General features: G+C 41.3%; 1 protein-coding gene across 2 annotated transcripts in view; it reads left to right on the top strand.

The window, feature by feature from the left end:
- The first annotated feature begins 2,294 nt into the window (after positions 1-2,294).
- MAP2K5 (mitogen-activated protein kinase kinase 5) overlaps positions 2,295-21,597 on the top strand; it is a 134,475-nt gene continuing 115,172 nt past the window's right edge. Inside the window, exons 1-4 of one of the 2 annotated variants that reach the window (XM_074155584.1) lie at positions 2,295-2,497; positions 9,048-9,096; positions 13,154-13,221; positions 18,074-18,143. In XM_074155584.1, the coding sequence (XP_074011685.1) occupies positions 2,363-2,497; positions 9,048-9,096; positions 13,154-13,221; positions 18,074-18,143 (322 nt within the window). In that variant the 5' untranslated portion in view covers positions 2,295-2,362. The remainder of the gene's footprint in view (positions 2,498-9,047; positions 9,097-13,153; positions 13,222-18,073; positions 18,144-21,597) is intronic. The other variant, XM_074155583.1, reaches the window with a different exon arrangement.

The raw sequence follows: 21,597 nt of genomic DNA, 5'->3' as shown, positions 1-21,597 counted from the left end.
ACAGAAGGTATTTCCCCCCACACAAATAAAAATAGAATTTATAGAAGTCATAGGCTTCATGATCCTCCTGCAATTAAAGAACTGAATATATTGTTCCTTTGCAGATTTTGAATATTATGTCATTGTGGACAGACAGTAACTTTGGGTATGTAATTGTAAATAGGGAATCCGCGCATATTTCCTGCTGACAGTGTGTCATCTGGATTTAGTGCAGAAAATCACACTGCTTAATTATGTTTCTCTGTGGCTTTCTGCAATTCTTGAACTTCCCGTCTCAGGAACTTTTAAAGAGGAGATTTTTGGGGCAGCCAAATACTGAACTTTAAGAACATTTTGTACACACATTAAAAAATATTTGTGTTCTTGCTACACAAATTTCCCTCCAACGCTGAGGAAAAATATAAAAATAGATTTTGGTGAAGTCTGTTCTCATAGCAGAAAATCTGCAGGATGATAAAATAAATATTGACTACTTGTTTCAAATGATGGTATAGTTAGAATGAAAATTTCTTACGAAATACGTGGCAAAACCAAACCTGTATCAAGAAAGACGTGCTTGATGTGCTGTACTTCTTAAGACATAAAAAAACTTTGAAGTTTGATTACAGCTGCATCAACACAAATCAGAACGGGGGATTAAGGTTATGATTAGCCCCAGAAAATCTACATAATATTCATGCAAATTTGGCAAATTGAGTTGGTTTTCCCCATAGTCTTGTAAATGAAAAAGACATTTTAGAAAAATTGCGGTTCTATAGAAATTCTATGATTTTGTATCCTATTCTTTAAAATTTAATAGAAAATGAATCTGATTGAAATGAACCTGACTGAAAGGTATACAGGGACTGTAGGTAAAAGGTTCATTTCAACAGAAAGATGTCTGTGTGGGCAGCACCAATCCCTTAGATACTTAGGAGCTGGGGCTCTATTAATTTCTAGTGTAGGAACTAAATTATAAAGTTATTGAACAGAGAGAGAATTTATCTCTGCTAATGGCCATTGAAAGATCCTTTTTCTTCTAAGGTTCAATGTAGAATTCCAGTAAGAAGCAACTTGAAGATGTTTCAGGAATTAAATCAAATATACCTTCCATTTTTCCCCCCCTTTAAATTGATAATATAAGTCAAATCGTCTAGTTTGTCATGTATGAGAATGCGAGAGATTGTGATAAAATGCACAGATCAATAGCCTACAATTGAGATTAATGCTGCTCTTCTGCTAAAAAGAACTGGAAAGTTTTTTGCTGCAGAGCTGTGCGGAGCAGAGTCTTCCCTCTGACTTATGTCAGGCAAAAAGCTTTTTTTTAAAAAGCTGCACATAGTGTATCATGGCTTGTCATTGCGGCAGGGAGATGCCGCCGCTGTCACACTCAAACAGAGAACCATTCCTTGCTGCTGCTGAGGAAGAAACATAAACCTTTTAGGGAGATTTTTCTTTCCTAGGAGCCATGCTTTAAAAATGGGCTGTGTTTTGCGATGGGCTGTATTCTGCCGCACGACCAAACAGACGTGGAAAAACTCTTTGATGGAAGAATTTTACCCGATGTCAGGATCAGCGATATTTAGCTGTTTTGTAATTTGGAGAGCGAGGGAAGTATGTGACAGCTAATGGCAAAACTGCTCAAAGACGGCAGCTTGGCGGTAGCGGTGATGAGGGGAGCGCAGAGCGGCCCTGTTCAGTGCCCCGCGTTGCTCCTTGGTGTCGCGGTCCAACTGTGAGGGTCAGGGTAGGGCCCTCATGCTGAGGAGAGCAGCCATGGGCCGACAGCGCACCTTGGCCACACACAGAGGTTGGTTTCGATGTGTGTTCTTGCATATTAGATGGAATAACCTGAAGAAAAAGGCCCATGAGTTCTTAAGGAGAAGCGGTCACTGGAGGTGACCCCAATACTTTACCCTGAAATTTGAAGATGGGCAGCGCTGGGCACTTTCCGCACTTTGTAATTAATGCAGGAGTCCGAGCCTGACTCAGTTTGACTGCTGTCTCAACAGTGCCTTTTCTGTTAAAAGCAGACGGCCTAAAGGGGAGAAAAAAACCTGCGTTTCTCGGAGCGATTCCTGCCCGCTCCCCGAGGCGGGCTGTCACAGCACTGACGGCCGCCACCTCCCACAACATGGCGCCGCCTCCGCTCCCTCCTCCCACAACATGGCGCCGCCTCCCTCTACATGGTGCCGCCTCCGCTCCCTCCTTCCGCAACATGGCACCTCCTCCCTTCCCTTCTTCTTTCTCCTTCTCCTCCTCCTCCTCTCAGCCCCTCCGTTTTGGTTCCGGGGCAGCGAGTCCTTCCTGCGGCCGGGGCGGGGCGGCGCAGGCCCGGCTGTGCTCGGCAGCCGCCGCGGCATGTGAGCCCGGCGGGGCGGGGATGCTCTGGCTGCTCTGCGGCCCCTCCCGCGCCATGGAGACCCAGGCGCTGGTGATCCGCATCAAGATCCCCGACGGCGGGGCCGTCGACTGGACCGTTCACTCGGCTCCTCAGCTGCTCTTCAGGGACGTGCTGGTGAGTCCCGACGGTCCCGGGACGGGCTCCTGCCGCTGCCCGGGAGGGGACGCGGCGGCCGGGGAGGGGACGCCGCGGGGTCTGGCGGCCCCGTGAGCCGGGTCGGGTGGGGAAAGCAGTCACAAAAAAGGAAGGTGAAAGGTGTAAGGTGGGGTGTTTGGTTTTTGGTTTTTGTTTTGTTTTTTTTTTTTTTTTTTTTTTTTTCAGGAACGGGCTTTTTTTCAGGTGTCTGTACCTGGAAGTTTTAACGGGAAAGCGGTTCTGGCAGAGGCTGACAGAGCCCACGGGTCTGAGGCAGTGTCGGTGCCCCCTGTGCTTCAGGGCCGGTGGGGCCGAAACGGCAGTTCGAGGTGTTTTTGCTCTCTTGTGCAGAGAATATTTGTGGTGAAGCGATTAGGGGGACCCGAACAGTGGTCTCGGGTCATCTGAAGGGTTTGTCCCTCCGAGGGGCTGAAGGTAATGCTGGGCATGGGGCGTCCCGTGGCCCACCCGCCTTGGTGTGGCCATAGGGCATCGCTTCAGCGCGATTTAAGAAGTTGTCACTTGGAAATTAATGCCTGCCTGGCCGTGGACAGTGGCTGTACTTGCTGTTGATGATATGTGTTTATGGCACCTCCTTTGGCCTGAGCTGCCCTCAACCCCTGCCTGACTTATTTTCTCCCCGTCTGCATGTATGAGGATCTTCTATTTACTCAAAAATGGCAGTGGTTATTTATCCTTACTGTTTCTTCTTTTTGCATCCTTAGCCCAAAGGAAAGTCTAATCCTCGTGTGCAGGTCATACTTATTTTCTTCAGGATGCCCTCATCTTTCCTATGTAACACATCTCTGCTAGAGACTCCATGTGCCCTTATTTCTCTAAGGAAAAATCTTCGCATACCACAGATCATGTGCATATAATTTCTTCTATTGTTATTGATATTGGAGAGAGATTCTGCAGATGATAGAATCATTCAGGTTGGAAAAGACTCTTGGGATCATCGAGTCCAACCATCTACCCTACTCTATAAAGTTCTTCCCTACACCGTATCCCCCAACACCTCATCTAAATGACTCTTAAACTCATCCAAGGATGGTGACTCAACCACCTCCCTGGGCAGCCCGTTCCAGTGTCTGACCACTCTTTCTGTGAAGAATTTCTTCCTAATGTCCAGTCTAAACCTACCCTGTTGCAGCTTGAAGCCATTCCCTCTTGTTCTATCGCTATTTGCTTGTGAGAAGAGACCAGCAGCAACCTCTCTACAATGTCCTTTCAAGTAGTTGTAGAGAGTGATAAGGTCACCCCTCAGTCTCCTCTTCCTCAAACTAAACAGTCCCAGCTCCCTCAATCGTTCTTTGTATGATTTATTCTCCAGGCCCTTCACCAGCTTCATTGCCCTCCTCTGCACTCGCTCCAGCACCTCGATATCTCTCTTGGATTGAGGTGCCCAAAACTGGACACAATACTCCAGGTGTGGCCTCCCCAGTGCTCTCTTCCAATGTGTTGCATCTTACTGAGGAGACACGTAGGGATTAAGGGGTTGATTTGCTGAAAAATGCTCCATGTTGGGCCTATACAAGAGTGCAGAAGCAATTGGAACGGATGGCAGATGTCCTGGTTTCATTCTTCCTAACGTTTAGCATTATCCAAGTTTTTTCTGTAGGTGAAGGAGGAGGAGGAGAACTTTTGGCAGATTAGTGGGGTTTTTGTGAGGGGAAGTTTCTCTCTGGAGATTCGTGTGAGTGTCCAGTGGTTACACAGCAAGCCTGGATCAACCCGCTCTCCCCGTCAAAGACAGGCAGTGCAAATCTGAGCCAGGTCTACTCCACATTCTGCTTCGTGTTTTCCATTTTTTCCCAGAGTGTGATAATCACTGATGCTTGGACTATCCTTTGGCATTTTAGAGTTATTACGAGCAGGTTAAGCTTTCTGTTTTGTGGCATAGCTGGTGGTTTGTCCAGTCAGCAGGTGAGGCTGAAACATGACAGGAGCATACATTACGAGTTTTCTTACAAAATCCCAATTTCTGTGGTTATACTCACATTCAGTGGTCATTGATATTCTTCCCAAAATTCTGCAAAACTTGTGTAGGAAGTTCTGTCCACTGAGGCAGACACAAAACATTTGGTGATGTCCATTGCCCACATTGTAGGTGCTTCTACCCCAGCCAGGCACAGCTGATGAAGCCAGGAATGAACCCTTAAGCAGTTGTTTCATTTAGCACAGCAGAGAACTATGGAGAACTGCACCAGGTGGGGGTGGCCATGTGTGGTGTTGGCTCTTCTACATGGTGCCGATTGAGATCACTGCATTAACGGTGTTCTGAGAAGATGCAGCTGCCACAGGTCACCTGTGGTTCTCTTCACCCAGCTCCGTCTCCAGCCGTCTTCACACTGAATCGTTTCCACCCACTGATAGAAGGATATGAATGGTTCTTGGATTGAAATGTCCCAGCTCTTTGTCGAGTGAAAGTGGATAGATTTCTATATCAGGTCACACGTGTTGGTAATAGTAATTTTCGGTTCCCCACTGTTAGGCTGTTGCATTGAGGGTAGGGGTGACAGCAGAGCTTCCGTCCGAACTGGGAGTGCTGGATTACGGATGGTGAGTCAGTAGGTGATGACACATTTCTTGCCGTCAGTGGAAATCTCAGCTGTGGGGATGAGGGGTGTTATGACAACGTTGGGTTGGGAGTGCAGCCATGCAGCAGCACCCTTCGATGATTATCGTTTTCATGTCAAAAACCCTCCCTTGTGGACTGTGAAATGCTAAGAGAAGGAGGAAGAAGTTTAATAAGGTCTGAACTGTCTCAAGGCCCTCATTTGTCTGATTGTATTTAAGGAAGTGCCATCACAGTATACATGTGCACTTAATTTATCTGGTAACTACAGAAATTAAATGAAGTGAGGCTCTGTACACTAAAGTGTGGTAGATCTGGCACCACCCGTGGCTGGGGGACGGCCCCGAGCCTGGTGGGGAGGGCAGGAGTGGGGCCGACCCTCTCTTCTGTTGTCCTCTGCCTTCACCGTAATTCCCACTCACTTGGTAGACAATTACAGAGGGCTTATGTGTTAAAGTAGCAATTAAAGATAGCGTGGAGAATTGAGACATTCCCTACGAAGGTAAATTACTGAATAGTAATAGTCCAGTCAGCCCACGCTGTTTCCCTCATTGTCCACATTTCTTTAAGTTGAAGCCACCGGAATTCAAGGTACCCCTTTTTTCTCAGCTCCTGCTGTTTGGGGCACAATTAAGTTCTGAATAATCCCCGTAGTTTGCCTGCTGCATGTACCTGCAGTCCAGGTGGTTTGATGGGATGGTACCATCTTGCCTTGAACTTCAGAAGCACGTTTGCTGCCAGTGCCAAAACCCAAGTGCGTATCTCTAGATCAGTGGGAACTGGGGGCTTGGGGGAGCCTTAAATTAATTGTAGTGAGCCTGTTCTTCCTTCTAAGGTAGGTCCCATGTTCTGCTTTGTATTAAGAAAGCCCCTTAAAATTATCTTTGAAAACAGTGAGATTTCTTTAAATATTACTTTTATTAATTTAGTATCCTAGAAGCGCGAACAGCATTGTGAATACAAACGAGCGTGGCCTTGCAGGATTTCAGGCGTCTTCCTTTTCCAGAGAAGCAGCTGTGGTACAGAGTCACCAAGTATCCTCTCTGTAGCCATAGAATAACCCGGTGGAGTTCCAGAGGCTGATACTCAGTGCAACAGCTTTGCAGACCCGTTAAGTTACCAGTGAACAGATTTATTTTAAAGGCACCACTAAATGAATTACAATAAGCTTATTTTTCTTTCATCAGGCTGTCTAGCTTCATTTGCCCGAACTGTCACTGGAGTGTTTAAGCACTTGGTGTTAATTCAGGATAATTTCACGATGTCACCACTGAGATAAAACGAATTTTAACTGAAATGGGAGCGAGGGCCATGGTTTCAATATTTACACTGTTGGTTAAGGCAGTGCTTTCACCTTTTCTGCCTTCTTACCTGAGAGATAAGTGCTCCACAGCTCCTCTAGAGAGCAGGTTTGATGGAGTTCTTGTTTCAGCTGCCGTTGCCTGATTTTTCTCCTCTTCATTGTTAGCGGCTTTTCAGTTTTGTAAGATAAAATAGAAGCTATCGTGTATGTGAGCCCACTTGAACAATGTCTACAAGTCACAGTATTTTATTCCTTGTGATCTCTGTTGCGATAGTAGAAAATCATCATGCATAATCTGTTGAATTTTTGAGTAATCCTTTAAGCTTGGGTCACTGGGAGGTCTGCTGAGTGAGCATGGATGTCTTATGTAGCTGATGAAAATACTGTGGTAACAACAGAGTAATGATGTGATTTCCCTCCCTCCCACCTCCTGCAAGGCTAATTTTTCTCAGGTGCATCTATTAAATAGAAATACCAAAAGTTGACTAGAGCAAAGTTTTTGTGGCTGTTGGTAGGGTTTTCTTTTTAACTATTTACGCCATAACTCTGTCTTACACTAAAGGTAGTTCTTAAATTCATGCACTTTGTCATTGCTCATTTTAAAGAATCCGAATATATAGAAAGTTATTCTGAATAGGAAAAAAAAAAAAAAATTATCATCATTGTTTCAGTGCTGTCGCAGCTTTGGGAGTCTTAGAGCTTTCCTTGCAGACGTTTGGGGCCATTAGAACTGTCTCAGTGGCTCACACACCTCTTAAATACAGTTTGTAAATCCCCAGAACTGGGGTCCTTTTCTGAAAACAATTTTTAAACCCATTTAGTGGAAGCGTCTGTGTACCCACATCAGAACGTTTTACAAGTGGCTTACATCTAACACAATTAAGGTGTGTTTGCTGAGGAATTTTCGATGTTTAACTAATTTAGAAATAATTAGTTAACAGCACAGTCTTCTGTTTACGCAAGACTTTAATTTCTTGTTAGGAACAGAGGGTAAATCTTGGCTGCCTTTTGACAGACGAGCGACAGAGCTGTCAAACCCTGGAGAGGTATTTAAATGGAAGAGTTTTTGGTAACATGGCAATGTTTGGTGGGTTTGTGTGGTTTGCTTTGGGCTTTTTTTTTTCCATTTTTCGTTCCACAAATTTACAATCTACATTGTTAGGTAAGGTCTATTGCGCAGGTATTTTGTCTTTTTGTGTGCAACTAATAATTTAAATGATGTATTATTGGGTTATTTTAGCATCTAAAATGAAAAGACAACATGAGAAAGTTTTAGAAATACTACGTGCTTCAGTTAGATCTATGGAAAACTTTAGGTTGCTTTTGCTGCTTTCTCATCGTATTAATTGTGTCTTTCTGACATTGCACAGAATGTTTAATTCCCTGATTTTAGACTAAATGAAAAAACAGAGAAAACAAAAGTGACAGGACAGTGATCACTAGAGCTTTGATCCAGGGGGGTGCTTAGCACCCTGAGATGCTCACAGTGTACGTACTACAATAAATATTGTTGCTCATTAATTTCTAATCACTTGGTGACATTGTCAGAGGAGAGATTGTCTGACATGAGAAATTGGGCAGCAGGAAGGAGAAAACCATGCTGTGCGTTTATGCCGTGCCCTGACATGACATATTGCAGCCTCGCAAAGGCTGACGACAGCATGTACCCTGGGAGGCCGGGATGACTTCCGTCTGAGCAGATATTTTTCACTGAATTTTGAGTAAATGTTGTATGTAAAGGCAAAAAAAAAAAAAAAAAAAAAAAAAAAAAGTGCTGGTTTGGATGAGAGATGTAACACTTAGGAAAGGGATTGCGTGGCATCGTCGTAACGCCAAGGCTGGAGGTTGCCTTCCAGGATAGGACTTCCACTTTGGGTATTTTAACCTTATTTCCTCCAAGGCAGCCAGTGTATTTGAATCTGTCCACCAAGTTTTGAAGAAGTTTTAATTCCAATTAATGACAAAGAGCCCTCCAAACTTTCTGGATGGTGTGGAGAGCATCTTGAGACCCGGTGCTGCGTTGCGAGGCAGCAGCTCAGCCGCTTTCCCAGGCAGTTGTGGAGTGAAAGCAAGAAAAATGTGTTCAGTCTCACAGCTCCTGTTTTAATTGAGGATGGCAGCCCTAAACCTATCCAGAGGTGTTTGTCACCCCATCGTTCCTGAGCTGCAGGCAGGGCAGGAGATGGAGCCATACAAGGAGGTTGCTTTGTGGTGGGAAGGACCAGGGCAGGTGTTTGGAGGTGGCGAGGAGGAACCAGAGCAATATGAGAAGGACTGAGAGAGAAAACATGCTTTCTCAAGTAAAAAGCAATTTATAAACCTCTATTTTATGACTTACCTTACATACATTTTTCTATAACCTATGAACAAAATCAATTCTTTAAACTGCAAGAACAGACAACACTGACTTGTTTGCAATTCTGATTGAGTTGAGTTTTCCTCAAGGTAACATGGAGAGGAAGGAGAAGAGCACTGTGACTTGCACTAATTTGTCTTGTGTGCTAAAAAAGTTTGTAATTTCGGGGCAATGGTGAGTAGCAGGTCTTGAAGTCTTCAGCCTGCCGCTGGGGAGTGATTAAGATGATTTACTCTAGATCATCTCAGGCATTTCCCATTTGATCTATAGCTAATTATTCTGTTTATTTTAGGATGTCATCGGTCAAGTTTTGCCAGATGCAACGACAACAGCATTTGAGTGTAAGTATGACTTGTATAAACTCTCTCCTTTGTCGCATTATAGGGCTGACATTTTTTAAATAAATAATGTTTATGTTCATTATATGTTACAGTTAAATATTTATGCATTAATGCAAGTTTAATGATGATACTGAACTAAGCAATATTTTATTATTTAATCATATCTTGAATGAGCATATTTCTACAATATAGCTTTAATTACCAGCATGACCTTACCATGCTCTTACTCCTTACTGCAATTGTATTGTGTGAACTAAATGAAAAATATAAAGTACCTGTAAGTCTAAGCTTAAAATTTTAATCCCCCATTGGAAGAAACCAAAGGAGCAGCAGCTTTTACAGAAATACGGTACGACGTACAGATTTTGTACGAAATGCAGCAGCATTAGAAGTTAATGTTTCCTTTCACTGGAACAAAGGTCTGTTATTTGCTAGAAGGGCTGCTGTGCTTTTAATTTTCCTTGAGTTATTCGGCTGCAGCTCCTGGAGGAGGTACGAGAACTGCAGGAAAATGCCACCGGGTTAGACTTGGGCAGTAGAAATAACTTCTACTAGAGTCTTCTAGAAATACTACTATTTCTTCTAGAAATAACATGTGTTGGGTTGAGAAGCTGGGAACATACCTCCTGTGTAGGATCTGAGCAAGCTGGACGTTGGGGTTGTCCATAATGGCACTTACAGCTAATGGAGATGGTTATATTATGCTTTTGCTGAGTTGGGAAAGAGCTCGGTGATTATTAATACAGATTTAGGCCTATTTGAGCTCTATTCTTTGAACCCTGTTTATTTTTATTTTTGGAGGGATTCCAGGGGAGTTGTCCTACCTGGAGAGCAATAAGCTACAAAGGGGAGTCAAACATCTGTGTCTCGGGATAAGATGCAATGCTAGAGTTCTCCTCCAAGTGGAGGAGGACTCCTGCTGTTCCCTTTTAATTTTTTTTTTTCTGCCTATCTCTCTGGTTTTCTTTGATAGAGATTAAATAGCAAGAAGGGGCTGGAGGGGGTTGGATGTGCTGTACGAGCAAGGTGGTGATGATGAAGGTGAGAGAGCAGATATAACAAGATAGGGCCTTGCATTCCTATTAGCATTTCTCCCCTTCTTAGAGCTTCATGGATAATTCTACATCTAAATAATCAAAGGAAGCATTGTTTTATGGTCCTTCAAGTACTATTTAGAGCTTTTCACTTTTCATATGTTTATATTTCCCCCCCCCTAAAACGTCAGAAACGTATGAATGGGAATGGAGATTATAAGTGTTATTTCTCTGTAGCCACAACATTTCTCCTGCCCTACTTTTTAAAACAAGACTTTTTAAAGAGACCAGGCTCCAGACCTTCCCTTTTGGTTTTTTTTTTTTTATGATAATATTTTTTTTGCATACCTCCCACATCACACATTAGCTTTGTTTGAACTTCATGCACCAGTAGCAGTCGCTGCAATCAGGGCAGTAGCCCATATTAATGGTACCATGTGTAGAACTTCCCTGGAAATACTTATTTCGTTGTGTCTTCTAACATCTGCTTCTGTGCTTTCAGTTCATGTCTCTAGTTTGTCATTTACATCTGCACAAACCCATTTCCCCTGCCATTTAACTGGCATCTAAAATATGTTATGTATATTGATGTGTGATTTTTCTGGTTACTTTTTCCATATCAAGTGCCTGGATTTTACTGGTTTAAGCTTCGTTCTCACCTGCTTCATTGCTTCTTCAGATGTGGATAATCACCATCCAGCGCCAGCTCCTCTACTCTTTGTTTAGTTATTGTTATCTACAGCGTACCATCCGTTGCGGCTCCTACCTGGGGCTGCACTTCTCCTCCTGTTGGACCTTGATGTGGATTTCACCGTTGTATTACGCAGCGCTACAAATAAAATCACTAACAACATATGGCCTGTTATGATCCTTTTATCCAAACTCTGCCATTTTGTATATTTGTGACACACTGCAGATTTTGGGAAGATTGCTTCATAATATTTGTTTACCATCTGCTGCACTCTATTTGGTATCTTGCGAGGATTTTTTCCTCCATTTTAAGTGACATTAGCAAAATCCAGCCAGTACGTAGGATTTTTTGGTTCTACTTTTGCTTCCCTAATGTGCTGGAAAATCGGATTGCTGTGCTCTAGGCAAGTAGAGAAGCCTGGAAATCTTTCTGAACCCATGTGTCATATCAAGCTAGTTTTTTGGGATGTGCCCTCTTAAATGTCCTGGTGGGATGGCAAAGGATCTCTGCACAGGTGTGAGAAATAGGTAATTATATTTTTTTTTCTGGTTTTGCTCTTTATAGGCACTGACTGGCTATTTTAGATTGAGCTTTTTTATTTTAATACCAGGTAACATTTTCTGCCTTTTCATCAACATATTTTTAATTTATTCTCTTTGTACCATCATTAGGAATTTTGCAGATCTGAGAACTTCAGAGTTAATTTCTTAATAATTTGAAATAAATTGTGATTATTTTTTTTTTAAATTTTTTTTAAATAAACATTCTGAAAGTGGGATCTAAGAATTTTCCAGCTTTTTTTTTTTTTTTTTAAATTTTTGCTGATCCCAGCTCAGTTTGTTCCCTCAGGCCAGGCTTGTTTAACAGCTTTTATCTCCATATATTCATCTTTCTCTGTCGTATGTTTCCCCTCTTCTGCATTTCACTCTGATCCCTTCTCGACGCATGGTCTTCCTTGTGTTCACTGTTCCAGCAGCTGCTTCTTCAGCTTTTCTTCCTCTGTTCCACGCTGTGACTGGGACTTGGGTTTCGGCCAGGTAGTGGTTTTACAGCTCCTCCTTTCTGCCTAAAATGTTTCTAGGCAAGGAAGCTTTCAGTTTCCACTCACTAACTCTTCTTAATCTTTTCATCATTCATGACTCGCTGCAGGCTGGTAACCCTGGCAAGTAGTTTTAGCAATCTGGCAATTCACCAGTTAAATTGCTATGAGACAAAGCGCTTGTAGGACATCGCTGTGCTATCTAGTTCCTCTTCCAGCTTCTGTGTTTCCAGCGTCCCGTAGCTCTCTTCCAGTGCATTTTTAAAGTGTAATTCTAAGGTTTTTATGTTACTCTTTTTTCCTTCTTATTTGTCTCTTGTGGTTTTGCTTTCTCTTCTGCATTGTTTTTTTGTTATAGCCTCAAAATTACCTGCTAGGTTTTCAGAGGCAAAATGAATCAAGTCATTTCTCAGGCAATTTTAACTTGTTGACTCAGGTTTGTTCCCAGATTCTTTGCAAAACTAGGGGCAAGAGTGAGTTTTCATCCGGGGGACATGGTGGCACTTCTTGATGCTGATGTATGAGTCAGGGGCTGTGATTGAGCCCGTGTGTCTGTGTTTGTCCCTGAGCCATCACCACGAAACTGTGATCTCCTGGTCATGCTGTTCATGTCTCCTGCCATCTCTTCACCCCCAGTTGCACTGGGAACAAAGTCACGGACTGGTTTTGCTTCTTCACAAACTTCTGCCTTTGTCTAAATCTCTCTGTATAAATACTGCAGATTTCTGTCCGCTGTAAGTTAGGGTTTTTAAGTCAGTGTTGTGGTGGCACGAAGAAGCTGAGATGCCCGTGCATTTGTCACAGGAATGGGGGCAAAGGGGTGCGAGGAACTTGACATAGGGCAGGTGAGTTGAGGTAGGGTTGACAGCGAGACCAGAAGGTTTTAGTGGGAGGAAAACAGTATTTTTATTTTTTATTTTCTAGTAATTCTGATGAAAGAATCTGCCAAAACTTAACTCCATCTGGGAGGATCGAAGCACACTCAGAAACTTTGTTTGCTGTGTCAAAAGAACACCTTGATGAGTTTCAGTGGAGTGTATTATAGCAGCTTCTGGAGAAGGTTCTGGCAGTTGAGAGCAAAGTTTTGAGTGTTTTGTTTGTGCTCCTTTTTAGATATAATTAGAGTCTTTGTTAATTAATGTTTGGAGTCATCTGTTGTTATTTCAGAGTACCTGGTTACCTGTGTAGTTGGCTTATACGTACTTCCTATTTTTATTTGCTTGTAAAAACCTTACATATTAAAATTGTAAATAATCTTCCATTGTTCACGAATGTAATACGTTTCTTTGTCAGATGAAGATGAGGATGGTGATCGGATTACTGTTAGAAGTGATGAAGAAATGAAAGCCATGCTATCCTATGTAGGTACAGTATAATAAATGCTGATATTTTCCATGTTTATCAGTTTGTGTATTTTTGCATGTATCAAAGTGTTAACATAAGCTGCATTATTCACAGCACAATATTATTGTATTAAGTTCACAGTATAATATTTCTGTATTAAGTGTAGGTGTTTAAAAACTGTGTGACATGAGATATATGGACATGCTTGACTTTTAAAAAAAAAAAAAGACTTGTACACTTACTGATCATATCATAAACATTAAGAATAATGCATCTTAATGACTTTTGCATTAGGTATAGTGCAGGCTAAATGGACTATCAATTTCTTGTATTTTTTATGCAGTACTTAAAGTAACGGCTCATTAAAAATGAACCCCTGGGCTCTAAAAATTTTTCAAAATCTACTTTCATCTGGAGACTGTTTCACCCCTCCTAACAGAAGAGTTTCATTGTAGCTGCAGGCTCAATATTCATAGAGGATTTAAAGACGTATTTTCTGTTTTTTAACATGAGATATATGTGTGTCTGTGTGTGCCTTTATATACGTAGATGTGTGTAAAATCTCTGTCTAGATACCTATACATTTAAAATCTGTCTACAGAAATAAAGTATGCAGTTACCGAAACCAAAGAATTTGAATATAGCTTCAGTGTATCTTTCATGTTGCAGATGTAAGCGGGAAAAAAATCATTTAACGTTTCCTTTCAAATGAAATTGATAAGAAAATAACAAATGGATATTTTATCTCTAAGCCAGATGGAACGCTAGTTCCTTATAAAGTCCACTTCTCGCTATGCTAATGGTCTTAACTGGGAACTTAGGAGAAACAAGTCCTGTTTAGTACCAGTTGTAGGTGCTTTTGGTGGGACTTAATGACTTGGTTGAGTTTAGTCCTGCTTACAGGTTCCCCGGAGCAGAGGAAGCCGAGCAGGAATGTGCTTGGATCATCTACATCTTGCCCAAGTCTCTGCTTAACGGAAGACTCCTGGGCACATATTCTCTAGCGTTTGGCACAATGATGTAGGTTTGGTGTTGTGAACTTAACACATCAAACTATCAGTGTTTCCTGTCAAGGGGACTCCTGTTTTCTAGGCTCCAGGAATGCTTCCTCAGTGAAATTCTGATTCTTTTGATATCTGCAGAGACTGTCCTATTCCTGCACCCCAGCGCTCTTCCCTTGGGAAGGCTGGGCTGGATGTTCTTCACCTGGACCTCTGTTAGCAGACCTGGGTTCAAAGAGACCTTAGTCATTGCCTATGACTTAATCCTGGGGTGAAAGAAGTGCAGGTTCCAGATGCTGGTGATTGATCCCTGTGAAACCCAAGGGATTTATGAAATAAGCCCCTCTCATGCAGTTCTCTTCCCAAAGGTGGTGAAACCATCGTATTACAAGTTTGATATTGAAGAACGTAAGGCAACTGTGTGAAAGAAAGGAAGAAAAATCCTGCTGCAGTCAAGGGGGTTTTGTGCTTGTTTGGTGGGGTTTTTTTGTTTTGTTTCATATAACTAGATCACTGGTGATGCTTCCCCCCTGGAATTCCTCATGTTTGTCAATTTTCCCTATAAAATGTCTACCATTTTTGCTGTTAAACTACAAAACTTGAATTTTCCTGGCACAGTCTTAAGATTAATCATGCCTTTGTAAGGTCATCTTTTTGCTATGCTTCCAAGCTTACTGTTAAAGTTTCAGTACATTAGAGTTATGATTGCTCAACTCTCTGCTTTCCCTTAAAAATTATGGGATGTCTGTAAATGACTTCTTTCTGCTTCAGCAGCTTTTCTTCTCTGAAAATTTTCCCTTCAGTTTTAAAGTCGTCTTCTATTTGTGTTGCATTGATGATTTAACTTTATAACATCCTATAGGTGTCATTCTGGGATATGTTTATAAGAAAACAGATGTTCTCAGCCTACAAGTAAAGGAATGAATCTACTGTAATCTTGAAGAAGATACTGGGAAAGAAAAATACTCATTTTTGAGTATTATGAGGCCTGCAACAAGTATTTGGAGGATTGAATAGCTCCTATTTCTAGGAATTTTGACATGGTGCAGCTTGTCTCCAGTTCTGCTGGTGTTCTCCAAAACCACGGTGAAGGCTTTTCTTTCAGTTTAAGAACACAAAACAAATAATTCCCTGAGAACACAGATCTCTTCCATGCAGGTATTACACTGTAATCGGGAAAGATGTTTTGAATCATGCATGACCTCTTATCTTTAGGTTCTTTGGTTTCTGAACTTGACAGTAAGTTATTTCAGGTGGTTCTGGAGTTATTTGAGAATATGCAGAAGTACTTTGCATTATGCCAATGCAAATATTGTGGAGTGGTAAATAAAATTATTTTTCTGTTGCGCATTGCGGTTAATTAAAGGCAGCCGTTGAGCAGCAGTGGAGTTGCACTTTAGCTGTTATCTTGTATCAGTATAAAAAGGCAGTAATTTTTTTGACAGCCACTGATTGGAAAGTTGCTTGCAGCTTTCTGAAAGCAAGGGGTACATGCTCTGGATCAATAACTGGCAAATTTTCCATTAAAAAGAATACCTGAACAATGTTCCAAATAGCCACTGGCATCTTAATTTTCCATGGAAACCTCAAATGCTCATGTGTGGAGGACAAGTCATTTTCAGACAATTTTTCCAGACTACTTGTTAACAGTTATTGCTGTCCCAAAAGGTTGACAGCTTACATGATTGATATTTCATTTACTTGTCATCACTGTTTGAGTAATGGAGAGGGCCATGTTTTTTTTTTCTCTCTCTCTCTCTCCCCCTATGCATTTCTTTTTTTTGGTGGGAAACAGTCTCATGTATGTTTATTTTAGTTTATTATTCTAGAGAGTATGTAATAGATGTTTATACTGTGCATATATATGTCTTCAGGTCATAGAACACCACCAGTAAAATGATAATAAAAAAAGTTTGCTGTTCTTAAGCAATTTTGGCGCCCAGTGGAGCGGGGGAGATTCCTTCACAGCTCCATAACTATTAGGTACTGGTGACATGTTTTTATGAAGGGATGTGAGGGAGGATTTGACACGTTATTCATGACCCCCCTGATATAAAATAAGTCTATGGGGTAGTCCTGACTCCTGAAAAGCCTTTTGATCATTTCAAAAGTGGGCTTCTGTAATGAATAGCTTTGCTCTGTAGATGCACAACGAAAGCACGTGTCACAGGGTTATTTAAGATGTGGATTTATGTGTTTGTATACAAATATGAATGAGGTGCCCCCCCTTAAAAATCTTGTGGTGAGATTTCAGTGAGGGCAATGCTCTTGGCAGCAGACATCGTATTAGAAGTACACACAGGAGGTGCGACGGGACGGTCCTTAAACCCTCAGCAATTTTCTTTGTAACAGTTTTTTCACAAAAAGGAAATTTCTTCCTGTTTCTTGACGTGAATGTGAAAAACGGAAACACTGAAAACCTTCTGCTCATAAATTGACTTTGGTGTCCCTCTAACATTTGCTTATTATCGTTCGCATGTTTAATCCCATCATAAGAGGAACAAAAAGTGTTCTGTAACATTAGGTAGTTAATAAACTTGTGTCTTTTTTAAGTTGCATAAGTGAAAAATGCTTGCGTTATGGGAAACCATTGGTGTGAGTGACATACACGCGTTTGATTTCATAGAGACTTCGAATTTTTTTCTTGTTGACATCCATTCTTGCCAGTTTGAGTAATAGTATCACAAAACACTGGTAACAGTGACACGCTGAAGTCTTAGACCACACTTGGCTGGTGAGAATTAGCATGAAAGTCAGTGGAGCTACACTGATTTATGCCATGAAGATCTGGCCAACAGCCAGCGTGTTTGCTTCAAAGATGTTCAGCGATTGCAAAAGAAACGTTCTTTGTGATGTGCTTTCAATATTTAACACGTTGCGATGAGAGATGTGTGGGTTATAGACTGTAAGCTCATAGTGGGGTCTATCTCCTGCCCTAGGATTGTGATGGTAAATGTCCTGTCTGGTGGGTGCTCACCCATCCTCAGGAGTGAGTCAATTATGAAAGGCTAATAAAGATTTCATTTTATTAAATCCAAATGTCTATTTCTTGATTTAATGCCACTCTTCATCATCATCCTTGTGCCTTTTCTCAGGCTTCCTTATATCACCTGAGATATTTTCTGTCTTCCTGGGTCTTGACATTCTCAGATGTTTTTATATCCTTTTTTGTCCGTTCTTGGCCTTTCTTTATGAATAAACATTCCCCCCCCAGATCACTCCCTGTGGAGTCCAAGTGCCGTGGTCCGAGGTCTCGGTATCTGTGCAGTGGTTTTCTGTTAGCGCTGTTCTGCATACCCTGCTGTGCATTCAATCTGCGCGCTAAGGGAACGCACGGCATCCCCATCTCTGCGGGATGTGGCCCAACTGCCCTCACTGTGCTTCAGCGCTGCAAATTCTTGGATAGTTTCCAGATTCTTTTCTCCCTTGGAGTTTTCCTAATTTGCACAGGTTTTGACTCTATCTACAGCGTTTTCTTTGTTTCCACATTTGACTGGTTTTTCCCGGCATCTCCAGGTGTGGCAACTGCTGTGTTTGCTGCAAATGTTGCATTTGCTCAGTCTTTTGGAGTGTCCCCAGGTTTGAGGTGGGCCTGGAACTTGCTTTGCTGAGCCAATAATAGCTCCCTGTACTGAGACCAGTACTGTGCTGGGCATCACAGCCCCTTGCTTATCTTCCTCCTGTGCCACTTTAGTGTGTGAACATTGCAAATGGTGAGAAGGCATTCTAAAGGCTGATATATACTATGGCAATTTAAAAAAAAAAAAAAAAAAAAAAGCAGCAAAATACGTTGAATGAAGCAATCCATAAGTGCTCTTACCACTTTTCATACATTACTGAGTAATCTCTTTCTTTAATCTCTTTGCAGTATTACTCCACTGTAATGGAACAGCAAGTAAATGGACAATTAATAGAGCCTCTACAGATATATCCAAGAGGTAATGCTTAACAAATTCTAATCAACAATGATGATATCAGTAAACTGTTTCATCAAAAGTTATGTTTTCGGGAGTTTTAAATGCACATAACATGATGTTTACCTCAATTTGGATAGAAGAATTCATTATTATAGGGAGTGTAGAGACATAAAATAGCTAATTTACTAAATTAGACTAACAAGATTCAGTTTGCATAGTACATATTTATGTACATTTAAAAAACTCACTGGTGATGGTTCTGCATGTATTCAAACCAAAGCAGATGAGTAAGTTAAGTTTTGGATACTTAGGAAAATTGGGCTTTGTGAGATCTTCTGATATCATTAATCAGTGTAACAGACTCGGGGAATGTGACTGTCATTGTTCATTTTGAAAATGGGAACATGTCTGTCACAGGAGCTCAATCCATGACATATTTTATTTGAGATTTGGGCACTTAGCAGTGGTATCAAAATGATCACAAGTACTTTAATAAGTTCTCCTGAACAGGGAAAGGTGTAATCAATTATGTGGGCTGAGGCAATTAAAAAATAGGTCATCTACGTCCTGAACAAAAATCCGCAGGCAGCTAGTTAGGTTTTTGGGAATGCACTGCGCTCTCTGAACTCAAATAGTGGTTAAAAAAAGACTGATAAATTACATAATTCCGCTGATTCATTCAGACGCTCTCACTATCCAGTCTTTAAATCTCTGATTCTTAATTGATGAAACAGATAAGGTTTAAATTCTCCAAGTAAATCTCCCAGCAATAAATTAATTGAAATAATTAAAAATTAAACTCTACTCACTTAACTGATATTATACAAATAATCATACTATGAGTTTCCCAATTAAACATTCTAGACTTCCATTACTTACAACTCTCTGAAGTTTGAATTGGGCAATTAACCAACAGCCTTCTCAAACACATGTTAATAAGGTCTCTAAAGAAGGCTGGGTTTCCTGGTAGTTTAGTAGCTCCTGTGGAAGAGAGACTTGAATTCAAGGGGAATACAGAGATTATGGTTTTTATGGCTCAGGGTAGCAGGGTCTGGCCGAGAGCAGGGGACTCCCAGGTTTTTGGGCTCCAGAGCAATCACCGGTTGAGATGTGCTCTCCTGAGGAGTATGAGGATGGCTGTGAGGAGGGAAGTTCTCCTCTGCCTCTCGAGAGGGTCTCACCTTTCTCCTGAACCTCTTTCTGTAGAAGACCATTTAATTACTGACATACACTCTACTTAAAACCACTGGCCACCACTTGCAAGAAGTAAAATGCCAGGCTTTTGGATGGCTTGGAGAAACTGGTATAGTGGATGATCCTAGTAGGTGAGGAACCCTTCTTGGAAATACAAGGCAATTGGATATATTCCCCTTAAGCAAACAGTTCAGGACAGTTATGACGGGAGGTGCTCGGTAGCTGGCATGCCTGAGTGTTTAAAGGGATGTTTTGAGATTACAAATCAGGCTTAACCTTCTTCTAGACTCTCCTTTTGGGTTCTTTCTGAAGAACCAGCCAAGTAGATTTCTACTCCTGCTGCTGTTCTCTTTTTCTATTTGCTTTTCATCCAAGGATAATTTTCTTTGTCTGTACAGATCTAGAACTCATCTCTGTGCTATTGAGGATGCAATGCCCACATGTTAGCTCCACATTTCCACCACTGGCTCAACTACACGCATGTCTGCCTGTATTTCCTCATAGGTGTCTTCCCATGTACTCTGAATTGCTTCAGAGCCGAGATGCTGTTTCATCTTTCCAAATCACCTTCTTAAGACATCTTACTCTTTCTAGTTTTCAGTTTTAAAGCTACCCTGCACTCCCTTCCTACCCAGACCTGCTGCTCTTCTGCAATAGCAAACAAAATGCACTTTCTTGCATTTTTTTTCCTGCCCTCTTTTTCCTGCCTCTCTAATGAACATCCCAAATTTTGTTAGCGCAAGCATTTTTCTTTCATGCCCTTTTGGCCATGTCTCTCCACATACCACACTTTAGAGCCTCCATCAGTAACGTGCAGCTCTTCTGCCTGTGACTGCAGGCTCTCCCTTTTTAAGAGCTTTCTTTGAAAGCCCCATCTTTCTTTGAGTCCTTTTCCCTTTCTGTCTCTCCTACTTCTGAGGAAGCCTCCCAGTTATTGTCTCCAATCTGCTTCCCAAAACTCGTGTCTTCCGTAAAACCTGCCAGTAGTAAATATCCATGTGCCACCCTGTGTTACCTTGGCTGTGCTGTATTTGATGATGTAAAGGTCTTTAAGGGGGGGGGGGAAAAAATAGTATTTTGTCTATTTTTTTTAAAAATTGCATTGTTGCTGTCTAGGTAGTAAGAGCCAGAGTTCTTTTTTTCATACTGAAAATAAACCTCTGTGTGTGCATATACATAAACACATATATATGTATATATGCACGTATATGTCTCCTGTCTGTGTTATATATATCCCATCTGTGGAATGCAAGGTGAATATACCATTGAAATATATGTAATAAAAAAAAAAAAGTATTCTTTTAATATCTTGTTCAAAATGTCGATTTTAATCTATTGGAAAAAATATAATATGTTTATATGTATTTTAGAGTAGTTTATTGTTTTCTGGTGGGTTTTGTATGCCCACAGAATCATAACATTTTTCTTAAGATGCACATTGTAATGTCATTTAAAGGCACATGGTGTGGCCCTAAGTGATGTGTTTAATAACTATCATCTGTGTCCTTCTGCCTAATAAATAGTTCTGTTTCCTGCTGTCAAAAATGGAAGTGAAATGCATGTGCATCCGAGAAAGGGAAAAATCAAATTCATCCCTCCTCAGACAATCAATCAAAAGTGACAGGCCCTTTAACATACAATTTGTAGGGCACTGTAGTTTTAAAATGGGAACTGTCTGTAACATGTAGCTCGAAGCCTTTGTGGCTTTAACATTTGACAAAAAGCAAATCCACCGACTGGAAGAACGAGGCAATATATAGTTCGAGAGACTTTAGGAAAAGACTTTCTCTCGAGCGGCGCGTCCCTCTGTAAACCAAGACGTCATAATGAGACGCCACATTTGTACATCTGTGTCCAAAATGTGGCATTTTGCATTACATTTATCCACTATTTGGTTCCTTGAGACTCGCTGCTGTTGCCCCTGACGTGTTTTTTCCACATTTAAAACAAACTGTCTGCGTTTGACAATATGACTAATATGTGATGTGTGGCAGCTGATTCCTTTAAAATACATCTTGCAAATATTTCTGTTAAATGTCAGAAAAAATGCAGCGTGTGAATACATAGCGACATAAGATATTGATTTTAATTTGAATTACAAAAAGAATCTGATAATTTAAGCCAACGGTTCTCTTGATTTTGATGTGTTTTAAGCAGAAATTAGAATTTATATTACATGGTGTCAGAAAGCTCTTAGCATTTATAAATGCTCACTCCTGCAAGTTAAAAATCCTGGTTCATAATTCCCACTCTGGGTCTTGGGAGGCACTTTTCAATCATT

The sequence above is a fragment of the Numenius arquata genome, chromosome 11 (genome assembly GCF_964106895.1).
Source record: "Numenius arquata chromosome 11, bNumArq3.hap1.1, whole genome shotgun sequence".
Classification (NCBI taxonomy): domain Eukaryota; kingdom Metazoa; phylum Chordata; class Aves; order Charadriiformes; family Scolopacidae; genus Numenius; species Numenius arquata.
This window is presented reverse-complemented; position numbering and strand designations above follow the sequence as displayed.